Source organism: Anabrus simplex, chromosome 1 (assembly GCF_040414725.1).
Source record: "Anabrus simplex isolate iqAnaSimp1 chromosome 1, ASM4041472v1, whole genome shotgun sequence".
Classification (NCBI taxonomy): Eukaryota; Metazoa; Arthropoda; class Insecta; order Orthoptera; family Tettigoniidae; genus Anabrus; species Anabrus simplex.
Window position 1 is genome coordinate 704913036 of NC_090265.1, and position 15538 is coordinate 704928573.

General features: G+C 43.7%; 1 protein-coding gene across 1 annotated transcript in view; it reads left to right on the plus strand.

Annotated features, from left to right (window-relative positions):
• Positions 1-15538, plus strand: part of LOC136872270 (uncharacterized) — a 141418-nt gene that overhangs the window by 57656 nt on the left and 68224 nt on the right. The window contains exons 3-4 of the mRNA XM_067146094.2: positions 3904-4008; positions 15247-15477. Coding sequence (XP_067002195.1) covers positions 3904-4008; positions 15247-15477 — 336 coding nt within the window. The remainder of the gene's footprint in view (positions 1-3903; positions 4009-15246; positions 15478-15538) is intronic.

Consider the following 15538-nt stretch of genomic DNA (forward strand, 5'->3'; position numbering starts at 1 on the left):
TTTCCCACTTCTCCTCCAGGCAAATGCCGGGGTGGTATCTAACTTCAGGCCACGGCCGCTTCCTTCCCTCTTCCTTGTCTATCCTTTCCAATCTTCCCATCCCCCAACAAGGCCCCTGTTCATCATAGCAGGTGAGGCCGCCTGGGCGAGGTACTGGTCATCCTCCCCAGTTGTATCCCCCGACCCAGAGTCTGAAGCTCCAGGACACTGCCCTTGAGGCGGTAGAGATGGGATCCCTCGCTGAGTCCGAGGGGAAAGCCGACACTGGAGGGTAAACAGATTACGAACGAACGAACAAACACATTCGGTGTTTACCCGACAACATTCATTAAAACTCTACCTTAGAAGGTTTATTCTGCCATTTGGTAGGCCTAGAGTAAAACGGAACGTCAAAATGGACAAGCAAGCAGCCAGATGTCGTGAAATGAATATGTCTGCACGCGCTAGCTAAGGCCATACGTTATTATTATTATTATTATTATTATTATTATTATTATTATTATTATTATTATTATTATTATTATTATTTTAGTGAGTTGTTTTTGTTTTTTCTACTTGTTCAACGTCGCTTTGACTCATCGAAGGTTTTCGGCGACGGAAGAGTAGGAAAGGACTAGGATGGGAAGGTAGAACCCGTGGCTTTAATTAAGGCACATTCCTAGCATTTGCCTGGTGTAAAATGGATAACCACGGTGGGATTTGTACCTACTATCTCCTGAATGTTAGCTCACAGTTGCCCGACGCTAACCGCGCAGCCAACGCTCACGTGATGGTCCGTAAGGTTGGGAAAGAACTAGTCGTTATGAGAAGTAACAGTAAGAAATTGTTATATCTGTTACAATTACGTAACCGTGACAGAATAACTGCCACGTTATTTTACAGTCATCGCTAAAAACGGCGGGTATACGACACTTAGTTCACTTAGTTCTCAAGCACAGCAGAAGCAGCAGAAGGGACTGTGGGAAAGTTACAAGAAAGGATGTGGCCAACCCCAAAGGTGACGTCAAGATAGTGAAAGGAGTTTCGGCAAGTCGAGATTTACCAAATAACTTGCCTCATTTTACGACTCATCGATTAAAACGGTCGAAATAGCATGAGGTGAGCTCGTGGATGTCGGCCACGTGGGAGGAAAACACGTTCCCTTTCACCAGCCTTGTCACCCAGTTCATCCAAACTGGGTCCCGCTGGGCAGCTGTACCAACCAGCGGCAGGAAAGGGAAAGAAAAATGTAATTGTCCGCCTCTGTGGTGTAGTGGTTAGTGTGATTAGCTACCACCCCCGGAGGCCCGGGTTCGATTTCCATCTTTGCCACGAAATTTGAAAAACTGGTACGAAGACTGGAATGGGGTTCACTCAGCCTCGGGTGGTCAACTGACTCAGCCATCTTCGAAGTGGTTTTCCCCACTTCTTCTCCAGTCAAATGCCGGGATGGTACGTAACCTAAAGCCACAGCCGTATCCTTTCCGTCCTTTCCTCTTCCTGCCTATCGCTTCCAATCTTCCCAATCCCCAGAAGTTCCCCGTTCAGCATATCGCATGAGGCCGCCTGGGAGAGGTACTGATGATGTTCCACAGTTGTATCACCGAATGACTCACGTTCCAGGACACTGACCTTGAGGTGATAAAGGTGGGATCCATCACTTCGTTCAAGGGATAATCCTAACATGTACCGTAAGGTAAGGGTTCAATTATCGGCTCTGCCACGAAATTTAAAAAAGTGGTACGAGGGCTGGAACGGTGTCCACTCAGCCTGGGGATGTCCACTGAGTAGAAATGAGTTCGATTCCCACCTCAGCCATTCTGGAAGTGGTTTCCCGCGGTTTCCCACTTCTCTAGGTAAATGCCGGGATGTTACCTAACTTAAGACCACGGCCGTTTCCTTCCCTCTTCCTTGTCTATCCCTTCCAATCTTCTCTTTCCCCCGCAAGGCCCCTGTTCAACAGAGCAGGTGAGGCCGCCTGGGCGAGGTACTGTTCCTCCTCCCCAGTTGTAACCCCTGACCCAAAGTCTCACGCTCCAGGACACGGCCCTTGAGACGCTAGAGGTTAGATCCCTCGCTGAGAAGAAAGAAAGAAAGAAAGAAAAGATTATTTCAATAACCTATCTCTCTCCTTCATTTATTCACCACTGATCTGCATTTAGGGCTGTCGCTCAGGTGAAAGTTTAAGCCAGTTCATTTCTTTATTTCTTTGTGTTAATACAATGAGCCACGAAAACTTACGTTCATTAATTACCTATCAGTTATTTACTTAACATTTACTTAAATGATTTCAGAGAAGTCGGAAATTGATCGAACATCTGTCTGGGTAACTTATTCTGATCCTTAATTCCTCTCCCAATGAACGAATGTTTCCACAATTACAATTGTATCTTCATATTTTGATCTATCCTACTTCAAGTTTATCTCTCCACTGACAGCTCGAAACATACCACTTAGTCGTACAGCTCCACTCCTTACTCCCAGGCTTTTCCAGCCCAAAATTTGCGACATTTTCATAATACTATTCTTTTTTTTGGAAATTACCCACATTTTCGTATAAAGAATCACTGTGTTTGATGAACTGCTTCATTCATCGCAGTCTTGTTCATCGTTTCAGAAGGCTCTTCCCCTTTCGGTCCAAGGAAATCAATTCTCTCTAATTCCATCTTCAGTGTCCATTTTCTCGTATATCTTCTCTCCCTCCCCACCACATTGTGTCTCCTTGATCTTTCCGCCTGCCTCTGATATTTTCACTGCGTGCTCCTTCATGACTTTATCCATTCTCGTTACCCAACACATCCATCTTAATACCTTTATTTCTGCTGCCTTCGTTACTGATCGAGCTGGCTGGATAGTTCGGGCCGTGTACCTGTCAGCCTGCACTTAGATCTTTCTTTCTTTCTTTCTTTCTTTCTTTCTTTCTTAATTTTTTTACCCTCCAGGGTTGGTTTTTCCCTCGGTCTCAGGGAGGGATCCCACCTCTTCAGCCTCAAGGGTTGTGTTCTGGAGCGTGAGTCGGGGGATATAACTAGAAAGGAGGACCAGTACTTCGCCCAGGCAGCCTCACCCGTTATGCTGAACAGGAGCCTTGTGGAGGGGATGGGAAGATTGGAAGGGATAGAGACAATGAAGAGGGAAGGAAGCGGCCGTGGCCTTAAGTTAGGCCGCCAATTTCCTGGAGGAGAAGTGGGAAACCACGGAAAACCACTTTGAGGATGGCTGTGGTGAGAATCGAACCCATCTCTACTCATTTGACCTCTCCAGGCTGAGTGGAACACATTCCAGCCCTCATACCACTTTTCAAATTTTGTAGCAGAGCCGGGAATCGAACCCGGGCCTCCGGGGATGGCAGCCGATCACGCGAACCACTACACTTGGAAGATTTCGGGTCAAATCCTACAGTCGACAGCCCTGAAAATTGTTTTTCATGGCTTCCCATTTTCATTCCAGTCAAATGTTGGGGCTGTTCCTTAATATGTCACGACCTTTACCTTCCCCATTCCAAAATGTTCCTATACTTGTGTGTCCGGAGACCTTCGATCACTTGCAAACAATAAATCACTTGCAAAATACTGAAATTGCTATACGAATAGCTATGGCGTTCTAGGACTAAGTTAATTTTATCGAACAACCCGCTAGAGTGTCACAGAAACGCCGACATCATACGACATGGAGAGTCAAGTGGACTTTTCTCCGCCCTTCAAAAATTCAACTGCCTCCTCCAGATCTGAACCTACGATCTTAGAATCTGGAGAATAGCGATACTGAAATACTCTCTTTTTAAGTTTGGATCATGCTATTCTCTCCCATTCGTCTCGGATAGTTTAAGATTCCTTCTTTCTTCCCCTCCAACACTATGTATATTTTGACCAACTTCTTCCAGTTTTCTGTGTGTATCTAACAATATGTTTTCCTGTGTTGCAGGAGAGGCTACACACACTTCAGCTGGACGAATCGGCGATAGAGCAGGTCGCACGAGATAAGCGAACCATCGCTGTGCTGCGACAATTATTCCCTGGGATCTCACAGGTAAGTTTTTATGTCCCTTACAGTTAGAAATCATCAACTGTTTTTCGTTACCTACTATAACTTTGTTTGGTTTTTTTTTTTTTTTTTTTTTTTTTTTGCATAGTAAAAACTTGTTCTTCATAATAAATGAAAAGAAAGCTACAGTTTTAAAAATAATATCCTGAAGATTGAATTTCTTAAAACTTGAAACATTGCAAATAACTTGGAAAATATCTCCCGTGGTAAAGTATTCCAATCCCTAACTTATTCCAATCCCTAACTCCCTTACCTATAGACGAATATTTGCCCCAGTTTGTTCTCCTGAATTCCAATTTTATCTTCATATTGTGATCTTTCCTACTTTTAAAAACACTCTCAAACTTATTCGTCTACTAATGCCATTCCATGTTATCTATCCACTGACAGCTCGGAATATACCACTTAGTCGAGCAGCTCGTCTCCTTTCTCCCAAGTCTTACCAGCCCAAACTTTGCAGCATTTTCGTAACGCTACTCCTTTGTCGGAAATCACCCAGAACAAATCGAGCTGTTTTTCTTTGGATTTATTTCAGTTCTCGAATCAAGTAATCGTGGTGAGGGTTCCATACACTGAAACCACACTCTAGTTGGGGTCTTTTACCAGAGACACATATGCCCTCTCCTTTACATCTTTACTACAACCCCCTACAACCCCTGTACCCTTTATTTACAATCCCATTTATGTTATTACCTCAATGAAGATCTTTCCTTATATTAACACCTAGGTAATTACAGTGATCCCATAAAGAACTTTCACCAGATGAACACAGGTTGAGAGTTTCACTAGTAGGAAAAGTCCTCTTAGTTTTAATTACTGCAGATCAATGTGGTTTGATTGATTGATTGATTGATTGATTGATTGATTGATTGATTGATTGATTGATTGATTGATTGATTGATTGATTGATTGATTGATTGATTGATTGATTGATTGATTGATTGATTGATTGATTGATTGATTGATTGATTGATTGATTGATTGATTGATTGATTGATTGATTGATTGATTGATTGATTGATTGATTGATTGATTGATTTCGGCAGTTTGTACAATACACTTTAAATTATGACACATTTCAACCCGAACGAAGAATTATTATTTGCAGTTTCTAATTTTAAATGAAGAGCAAGTTTTTGCTATTAAACATGTACATGTGATATTGTTTACGTGTGTGAGTTTACGACTGTGTGTGTCTTGTAAATATATTTTAAAAGTATCCCTCTTATGACTGAGTCAACTCTTCTGACTCTAATTGTCTTTCACTGGGATGAAGCTCTTCAAATGCCTCGATACACAACGTTGACTTTGATATCTTCTGCCACTACTTTTCCTTGCTCAAGAGTTATACACTTTTCGTTGCACGTCTTCTTATTCATCTATCCTGGTACCGTGTCGTCAATTTCTTAGTCTTTCGCTTTCAGCAGGATTATTTTATGTCGTTCATTAGTCCACCTTTCATTTCATGTTGTGAACATCAAAATATAGAATATCCAAATTGATACTCTTTTGCACATTATGTATTACGATACAGGTTATCAAGGGACGGTGATACTAAGGTATGTTTTTGCAAAAAAATACATATTTATGAAATGCTAATGAATGGCAACTTTCGGGAACTGTTTCCGTTACTTTTCTACAGATATCTCAATCAAGATAATTTTCTTCTACTTGCTTCTAATTTATTTACAAATTTCTGCAAATTAATCTGTGGAATATATTACATTTCCCAGAGCCTATTCATCAATATAAATTGAAAATAGAGGAATTAATTAGTAATAAACTTGCCAGATTTGTAAGCAGTATATATGCTTTTTACGGTTTTTCTGTACAATGACGTGGTTAAGTGTAAGAGAGCATCATGAGTCCTAACTTCGCCACTATTAAAAACAAACAAATAAAATAAATAAAATAAATAAAATAAAAATTATTATTATTATTAATCTGTTTACCCTCCAGGGTAGGTTTTTCCCTCGGACTCAACGAGGGATCCCACCTCTACCGCCTCAAGGACAGTGTCCTGGAGCTTCAGACTCTGGGTCGGGGGATACAACTGGGGAGGATGACCAGTATCTCGCCCAGGCGGCCTCGCCTGCTATGCTGAACAGCGGCCTTGTAGGGGAATGGAAAGATTGGAAGGGATAGACAAAGAAGTGGGAAGGAAGCGGCCGTGGCCTTAAGTTAGGTACCATCCCGGCATTTGCCTGGAGGAGAAGTGGGAATCCACGGAAAACCACTTCCAGGATGACTGAGGTGGGAATCGAACCCCCCTCTACTCAGTTGACCTCCCGAGGCTGAGTGGACCCCGTTCCAGCCCTCGTACCACTTTTGAAATTTCGTGGCAGAGCTAGGTATCGAACCCGGGCCTCCCGGGGTGGCAGCTAATAACACTAACCACTACACCACAGAGGCGGACCATTATTATTATTATTATTATTATTATTATTATTATTATTATTATTATTATTATTATTATTATTATTTAAGTTTCAAGGCAGAAATATTAAAAATAGCGTGGGAAGTCCGAATTCCTTCTTGGTAAGGTAAGGGTTTATTCTTCCCGAAGGCAGGTCCGAACCTCCGCAGAGGTGTGCCTGAGTCGGAGTTTACGTGCGGTAGGGTGGTCAGTTCCTTTCCGCTCCTCCATTCCCTTACCCCCACCAACAGCGCGTGGCAGTTCCTTCTTGAATGAATTATGAATACCCGGAAGTGACGCACGGATGTTATTTAAACGTTTAAAAGGGGCCAACTATGAAAAAATTGAATATCACTAAGTGCTCCGAGGTGCCTCCGTGGCTCAGGTGGAAGCGCGCCGGCCTAACACTGCTGGGTTCCGTGGGTCAAAGTCCGGTCACTCCATCGGAGATTTGTGCTGGACAAAGCGGAGGCGGGAGAGATTTTTCTCTGGGTACTCATATTTTCCCAGTCATCTTTCATTCCAGCAACACTCTTCAGCATCATTTCATTTCATCTTCTTCTTCCTTTTTACCCATACATGCGAGATCGCGGGTGCAAACTGTGTCGCGCATGTGGATTTGGCGCTGTTTTACGGCTGGATGCCCTTCCTGACGGCAACCCTATGTGGACGGATGTAATCGCTATTGCGTGTTTCTGTGGTGGTTAATAGTGTGCTGCGTTGTGTGAATTAGAAGAGGAGAGTGTTGGGGCGAAAACAAAAACCCAGTCCCCCAGCCAGAAGATTAAAATATCCGAACCGGCCAGGAATCGAACCCGGGGCCTTCTGAAGCAAAGGCCTGTTCATCCAAGGAGTGGAACTATATTTTCATGTCATCTGTCAATCATTAATCATTGCCCGAGAGGAGTGTGACAGGATTGGGCAGCCGATACAGTTCCTATCCTAGCCGGTAGATGAGGCTTCGTTAATTCCATTCCTGACGCAGCTGAAACGGAGAAGAGGCTGTGGGTTTGCATTTTGAACCAAGATCTCTGAGATTTTGAGTAGCTATTAATATTTTTGGTTTTTAGGCCATTTCTGGGCCAACATTTGAGTAGGGTGCTTCCTTAAAATTCTAAAAATAATGCAGAAACCAGAATCTTTGTTCCACACAGTATACGAAGTACGTCGGGCAATCTGCGCTTCCCATGAGATGGAAATCGCTACGAATGTCTACCTTGATGTGTCCATCAGCTGATAGGACACGCACGTCCATGATGTACCCATTTTAGTGGTCACATGGGCAACTTTCACCCACTTACCATGTCAACTGACCTTTGCCGCCACGCCTAAGGCAAGGACGAGTGTTCGTCACCCATTTCACTCACGCCCTTAATCAACCAAGACATTGTGCATTGTGTCTGGTTTCCCTGACTCTCTCCGGAAGCGTGTCACCAGCACATCACTGCATTACAGATCAAGTTACAAGCTACTTCCTGTTCTTAATACAAACTGAGCTTTCTGCAATAGTCCCTCGGAACATCAAACTGCTACCTGTAGAATTATACAGAGTTTCCCAAACGTGTGGGACGTAATTGGGATGTGATTCATCATCATCATCATCATCATCATCATCATCATCATCATCATCATTTCCATCTTCTTCTTCTTCTTCTTCTTCTTCTTCTTCTTCTTCTTCTTTGCGGGTGCGAACTGTGTCGCACATGTGGGTTTGGCCCTGTTTTACGGCCGGGAGCCCTTCTTGACGCCAACCCTATATGCGTGTTTCTGTGATGGTTGGTAGTGTGGTGTGTTGTCTGAATATGAAGATGGGGTGTTGGAACGGACACAAATACCCAGTCCCCGAGCCAGAAGAATTTACCAGAAGCTATTAAAATCCCCGACCTGGCTGGAAATCGAATCCAGAGCCCTCTGACCCGAAAGGCAGTACCCTGACCGTTCAGCCAAAGAGTCGAATGTAATTGGCATGTGAATAGTAAACTTAAATCCCACAACTTAAACAACACAAAACGTTCCTATGAACCATAAGCCGTATGGTAGATCGTTTATGAGTTGCACCTATTTGCGTTTTCAACTGGAATGGAGGGGACATTTCGTGTTAATGTTGGAGTCAGGATTTCAGTCTTAAGGTCTCGTATAATTTCATTTATCTTTCATTATGATTTTGATTACGCCTGTTGTTCGTCCATGGCTGAAATAATGTGCGATTATCTCGTTTATAACGCCATGCACAAGTACCAACAACAAACGAAAATACGCTGTCCAATAGCCGAAAAGCCATCAATGACACATTTTAACATGGACATGATTTTGGGCTGAGGAGATGGTAGGGGGCTGGGTGGGGAGGGGGGAGGGTGCTCTATCTGGAATTAGCGTCATAAATTTCCCGACACCATTAAGGTTTTAAGGTTTTACTTCGTGAATGCAGCTACTGATATCTTCTAAGAATGTTTTCATGTTTGGGTTGGTTAGTACTTTCTTTCTTTCTTTCTTTCTTTCTTTCTTTCTTTCTTTCTTTCTTTCTTTCTTTCTGTCTTTCTTTCTTTCTTTCTTAAGCCGTTTACCGCCCAGGGTTGGTATTTTTCCCAGAACTCAGCGAGGGATCTCACCTCTACCGGCAGTGTCCTGGAGCGTGAGACTTAAGATCGGGGGGATTAAACTGGGGTGGAGGATCAGTAACTCGCCCAGGTGGCCTCACCTGCTATGCTGAATAGGGGCCTTTATGGGGGGGGGGGGAGATTGGAAGGGATAAATAAGGAAGAGGGAAGGAAGCGGCCCTGGCCTGTCAGGTGCCATCCCGCCATTTGCCCGGAGGAGAACTAGGAAAACCACTTCGAGGATGGCTGAGGTGGGAATCGAACCCTCCTCTACTCAGTTGACCTCCCGAGGCTGAGTGGACCCCGTTCCAGCCCTCGTACCACTTTTCAAATTTCGTGGCAGAGCCAGGAATCGAACCCGGGCCTCTGGGGGTGGCAGCTAATCACGCTAACCACTGCACCACAGAGGCGGACCCGGCCAACATTCTGATGGTAAAAATTGTTTTGCCGCAGACGGTTGAGGCGCTGGCCTTCTGGCCCCAACTTGGCAGGTTCAATCCTGGCTCAGTACAAGTGGTCTTTGAAGGTGCTCAAATACAACAGCCTCGTGTCGGTGGATTTACTGACATGGAAAAGAACTCCTGCGGGACTAAATTACGGCACCTCGGCGTCTCCCAAAACCGTAAAAGTAGATAGTGTGACGTAAAGCCAATAACATAATTATCATTATTTTAAAGAATATTTTTGTCCAAAGGGACACGAACCGGCTAACCGCGGTGTCAAGCCATATAGACTCGACGACTTCACGACCATGGCCACCAGGCAGGCTATTATTGTAATTACAGTAGCACCTCGATATCTCGAATCACCTCGGGAGCTAAATTTTATTCCGAGTTATCGAAATTCCGAGACATAGAGAATACCGTTTTTGAGCATGTATAGCACCAAATTGAATAATATTTATCTACGGGTTTATACCGAATACATTATTTTTGAGAGTATTTAAAATATACAAACAAATTCTATTTTACGGTATCGCTTTAATTATAACCCTTATTATAGTCACTTTTAGAAGAGAGGATACAGTACATCATCATCATCATCATCATCTGTTTACCCTCCAGGTTCGGTTTTTCCCTCGGACTTAGCGAGGGATCCCACCTCTACCGCCACAAGGGCAGTGTCCTGGAGCTTCAGACTCTTGGTCGGGGTATACAACTGGGGAGTATGACCAGTACCTCGCCCAGGCGGCCTCACCTGCTATGCTGAACAGGGGCCTTGTGGAGGGATGGGAAGATTGGAAGGGATAGGCAAGGAAGAGGGAAGGAAGCGGCCGTGGCCTTAAGTTAGGTACCATCCCAGCATTCGCCTGGAGGAGAAGTGGGAAACCACGGAAAACCACTTCCAGGATGGCTGAGGTGGGAATCGAACCCACCTCTACTCAGTTGACCTCCCGAGGCTGAGTGGACCCCGTTCCAGCCCTCGTACCACTTTTCAAATTTCGTGGCAGAGCCGGGAATCGAACCCGGGCCTCCGGGGGTGGCAGCTAATCACACTAACCACTACACCACAGAGGCGGACGGATACAGTACATACAGTAGTGAAACAAGAAACATACCTCCGTTAACACCGTTGGAAAAAATCCGTTAATGTCTTCTGTGTGTTACTGTTAACCTTTCCTCCCTTCACGTTGAAACTTCTCGTTAAAAGCACGCAGCCGACATTCGTAAATGGAGCTTGTCATCCGCGACTTCGGGGGTTGCTTTCCTACGTGACCGGTAATTAATTCATACCCGAGAAACAAGGAGGCTTCGCCGATTTTCCGATCATTAGAAGTTTTAGTTTTTCGGTTCCCGTCATATTAGCTCCCAGCATCTCTGTAAACATTTGTTTACTTATTAACTGTTCCTCACAAACCACAAATGCCGTATTGCACAGTTAATGTTGCACGAAATTCCAGTTACAGAGTATTTTTTGCTTCAAGGGAGGAAATGTTTGCTTCGAGAAATCGAGAAATTCGTGTAACCGAATTTCGACTAATAGAGAAATAAATACACGTGAAGAATTGTACAAACGGCCGGGAAATTTAAGTTACTTCGAGATACTGAATATTCGAGTAATGGAGGTTCGAGATATCGAGGTTCGACTGTATTCTGTCATCATCCATGTTCAGTAACTAACGTGTAGACGTCGATCGTTATTTCTAACGCTTTCCTCACGGACTGAACAGTGCTATACTGAACTTTGGAAGTTCGAGGTTTTAGTGGCAGAGACAAGCATTTGATCTATATGAGTGACCACTGGGCTTGTGCAACATCAATTTGGTGCCAGAAGTGAAAGTTAGTCTAGTTCTACCAGCTGTCGCGCCAGCGCGGTATGGTTGTGGAATTGTATGATCGCAGCTTGTAAGGTGAACAGCATATTATGGTCCCGTCTCCCGAATACAGAGGCGTAGAGCCGTAGCCACCCCACCTCTGCTCGGTTGGCCGGTCGGAGTGCAGAGCTGTTGAACCACGGACCAGCCGTGGCCACTTGTGGGCCGAGACCCACTTTGCATATACCGACGAAAAGTGCTACTCTTTACTTCACTAAAACTCTTGTCATTCCTCCCCTGAAGGGAGAGGCGGGCCTTTTAAACGGTGACACCGTCTCTAAGGAAATGTGTGACGGTATGGAAGATGTGCGGAGAAGGTGAGAGTGTTGGTGGCCGTTGCCTATACTAGGAACTATCCCGGCATTCGCCTTAGTGCAGGAGAATGGAAAACCACGGAAAACCATTCTTAGCACAGCCGACGGTTGGGACCAGCCGTGAGGTCCAGTCTGCTACTTTCTGTAGTGTCCTCCGATCGAACTTCAAAAGTTGTTTTAATATAACTCGTAGTATTAGAAACTATCCGATTCAACAAGTGTTTTCGCGGTGTAATCCATTATTTGCGGGCCATTCAGACTCTTCCCTTTCATTTCAATGTGACTTCACCGCAGAAAATTGTTCTGCTACGGCACGTTACAGCCAGCTGTTGAGAAATGATGTTTATAACAGCTGGCGTCGTAGATAAGTTGCTCTCAGCTCGTTCTGAAGTATTGCACTCGGGTGAAACTAGTGCTGTAGTCCCAAGAATATGTATGTAGTTACATCAGTACTCAATTGATTAGAGTCTGTTACCGATGGTGTCCTCTTTGTAGGTTATGACGACAAATAGCGTGTAAAATACATTGCTCTCAAATACTCTACTCTAAGTCAGTCCATTATAAATCCCGGATGCCAGGTCGCTCCAGGTCATAAAATTAGTAGATTACAACAAACTCCCTTAATTTCACATAAAGGAGACATTTATTATGTTAAGGTAGAAAATGAGAATTCCATTATTTAACGCACATACTTTAAAGCAATTAGGCCTAAATCACTAGTATGAAAACCTTAATTTGCCTACACAGCAGTCTTCTGCTAGAGCTGATGAGAGATATCTGTTAAAAAGCAAACTCCAGAGTACGGTACCTCTTTTGGTTGGTATTCGCACTTCTAACTAGAATACACTCTTGAATTGGTGTCTGTTGCAGTACAGTACTGTACAGAGGTTTTGCAATCACATTTTCGCGTACCGGTAGTTCTCAAGCTGAAATCAACCAGCTGGTGGTGTATGAATGAATTCATTCTTCTTTCTTTATCAATCTGTTTACTCTCCGGGGTTGGTTTTTCCCTCGGACTCAGCGAGGGACCCAACCTCTACCACCTCAAGGGCAGTGTCTGGAGCGTGAGACATTGGATCGGCGATACAACTGGGTAATAGGACCAGTACCTCACCAAGTCGGCCTCACCTGTTATGCTGAATAAGAGCCTTGAGGGGGATGGGAAGATTGGAAGGGATAGGCAAGGAAGAGGGAAGGAAACAGCCGTGGCCTTAAGTTAGGTACCATCCCGACATTTACCTGGAAGAGAAGTGGGAAACCACGGAAACCACTTCGAGGATGGCTAAGGAGGGAAACGAATCCCCCTATACTCAGTTGACCTCCCGCGGCTGAGTGGACCCCGTTCCAGCCCTCGTACCACTATTCAAATTTCGTGGCAGAACCGGGAATCTGCTGTCGTAGAGTTCATGATAGCACTTAACAGACGTGACTTGTATCCTATTTCTGTGGGGAAATATGCAAGGTTATATCGAAACACAAAAACTTCGAGGTTTTTAATGATCTCGTATTATTCAAAATTATTTTCGTACATTTATTCATACGTTTCAGAGACACTAATATAATTATTAACAAATACACCGCAATTGGGAAATATCCCGGTGGCAATGGTAGTGTGATAATAAGGTACAGTTAAAAACATAATTACCCGACAACAACAACATTTACAACAAGAAAAGTGCAACAAGCAGTTCCATGAAAATAAAATATTACAAGAAAAATGTAAGAAAGAAGTCGATAATAATGTTAGTCCGACTCGTTGGCTAAATGGTCAGCGTTGAGGCCTTCGGTTCAGAGGGTCCCGGGTTCAATTTCCGGCCAGGTCGGAGATTTCATCTTCATATTCACACAACACACTACCCTACCAACCACCACAGAAAAACGCAATAGTGATTCCCTCCATATAGGGTCGGCGTCAGGAAGGGCATCCGGCCATAAAACAGGGCAAAATCTCCATGTGCGACATAGTTCGCACCCGCGACCCCACAATGTGGGAAAAGCGGTAGAAAAAGAAGAAGAAGTAGAGATTACTAGTTTAACATTCTTAAGTACATCCAGTGCTTAACATTACAGCGTACAATACTACAGGTTGAGCTTACTACACGCTTAGCATTACAAGTGATGATAAAATAAAGTTAGAACAAAACTACACAACAACAAGAATACAACAAGAAATTCAATGGAAAGGATATATTACAAGAAATACTATTAGTTTAACATTATAAATCCAGCATCATTATATACAAATTCACACACAACTTAAGTATTTTCAGGGCTTAACACTACGGCTTACAATACTTATAGGCTGAGCTTACTACTAGCTTTGAGATAGCGGCCCCGGTCTAGAAAGCCAAAATAACGGCCGAGAGGATTCGTCGTGCTGACTACACGACACCTTGTAATCTGCAGGCCTTCGGGCTGAGCAGCGGTCGCTTGGCAGGCCAAGGCCCTTCAAGGGCTGTAGTGCCATGGGGTTTGGTTTTGGTTTGGTTACTACTAGCTTAACATTACAAGTGATAATAAAATAAACTTAAAACATGACTGCCTAACAACAACAACAACAACTACTACTACTACTACTACTACTACTACAGCAACAGGAGTACAATTCATGGTTTGTCACAGGACAAAGTATACCATATAAAGTGTCTTATTACAATATTTAAGTCTGTAAATAAATATATTATAAATTTAGAAAGATAAAGACATTTTGACTAGACATTATTGCTAGTTATAAAGATGATTCCTTAGAAGCTGAAGAGGACCTCTTGAGGTTAGTCTAATAATGCCACGTCTTTATGTAGATTATTTCCAAGATGAAAATGTTGAAAAAATGTTGGAATAATTGTATCACTGCAATCCACTAGCAGTCCAATGACTGTGATCCACTTTAAATTGTATGCGGTTTTGAAGAACGACTACTGTTGGTTCGTCTATACATGTTTCGAATCGAAGTGCACTGTGAGATTAATGATGGAGCCGACGCTTTGGACTTTATTGACAGCAATTATGTCCACTCTTCGTGCACCGGTACTAAACATGTTTTTGGCAGCCCTAAAGATGGTTTTCGTTTCCCACTTTTACACAGACAAATGTTGGGGCTGTACCTTAATTAAGGCCACGGTCACTTCCTTCCTGCCCCTAGACCTTTCCTATCCCATCGTCGCCGGAAGACCTGGGATTCACTACTCATTCTATATTTCGTTGAGGCAAATGATTTTTTTTTATTCAGTCGAAAAATATGGTAAATATGCAAGTAGAAGAAAATTATTAGCCTATACTACCCAGAGTCCCATTGTTAATAGGCTATATCAAATGTATTTCCCCATACATTTGATCTACTGATGCCAATTTTATTTTTCATACGCTTATTCTACTAGTGGATTGTGGTATGTGAGGCTTTCGAGGAGTCTTCTGCTTCATTAGATTACTTCATTTAGTTCTCTGCTCCTCCTGGAATTCTGTTGATCATCTAGATATTATGTTGCTTATATTTTGGGTATTATTAAATGTCTTCTGCATGGTTCAGTGTAATTAGAGGGTCTTCCATGTGTGCCGCGTTCTATAATGCCTTGTCTCTTTTAGCTAATCGATAGAAAGATAGCGAATATCACACAGTACTTGTTCCGTGTGATCGGCCGGGCGGTACTGAGAGGCGGTCTGGGTGGAGGGGGAGCCACTGGCGGTGGTGGCACCTCCAACCGCCGGGTCAGCATCACGCTCCCTACATTCCCACCCGACACCGACGAAGACGACACAGAAGAGAACGAGCAGGCTACAACGACGACGGAAGAGGGTGCCACTGAGGCGAACACGGTATAAGGAGCCCTGCCCTGCACTCTGTACATAGCCAGACTAACTCTCGACATAAGCAGAG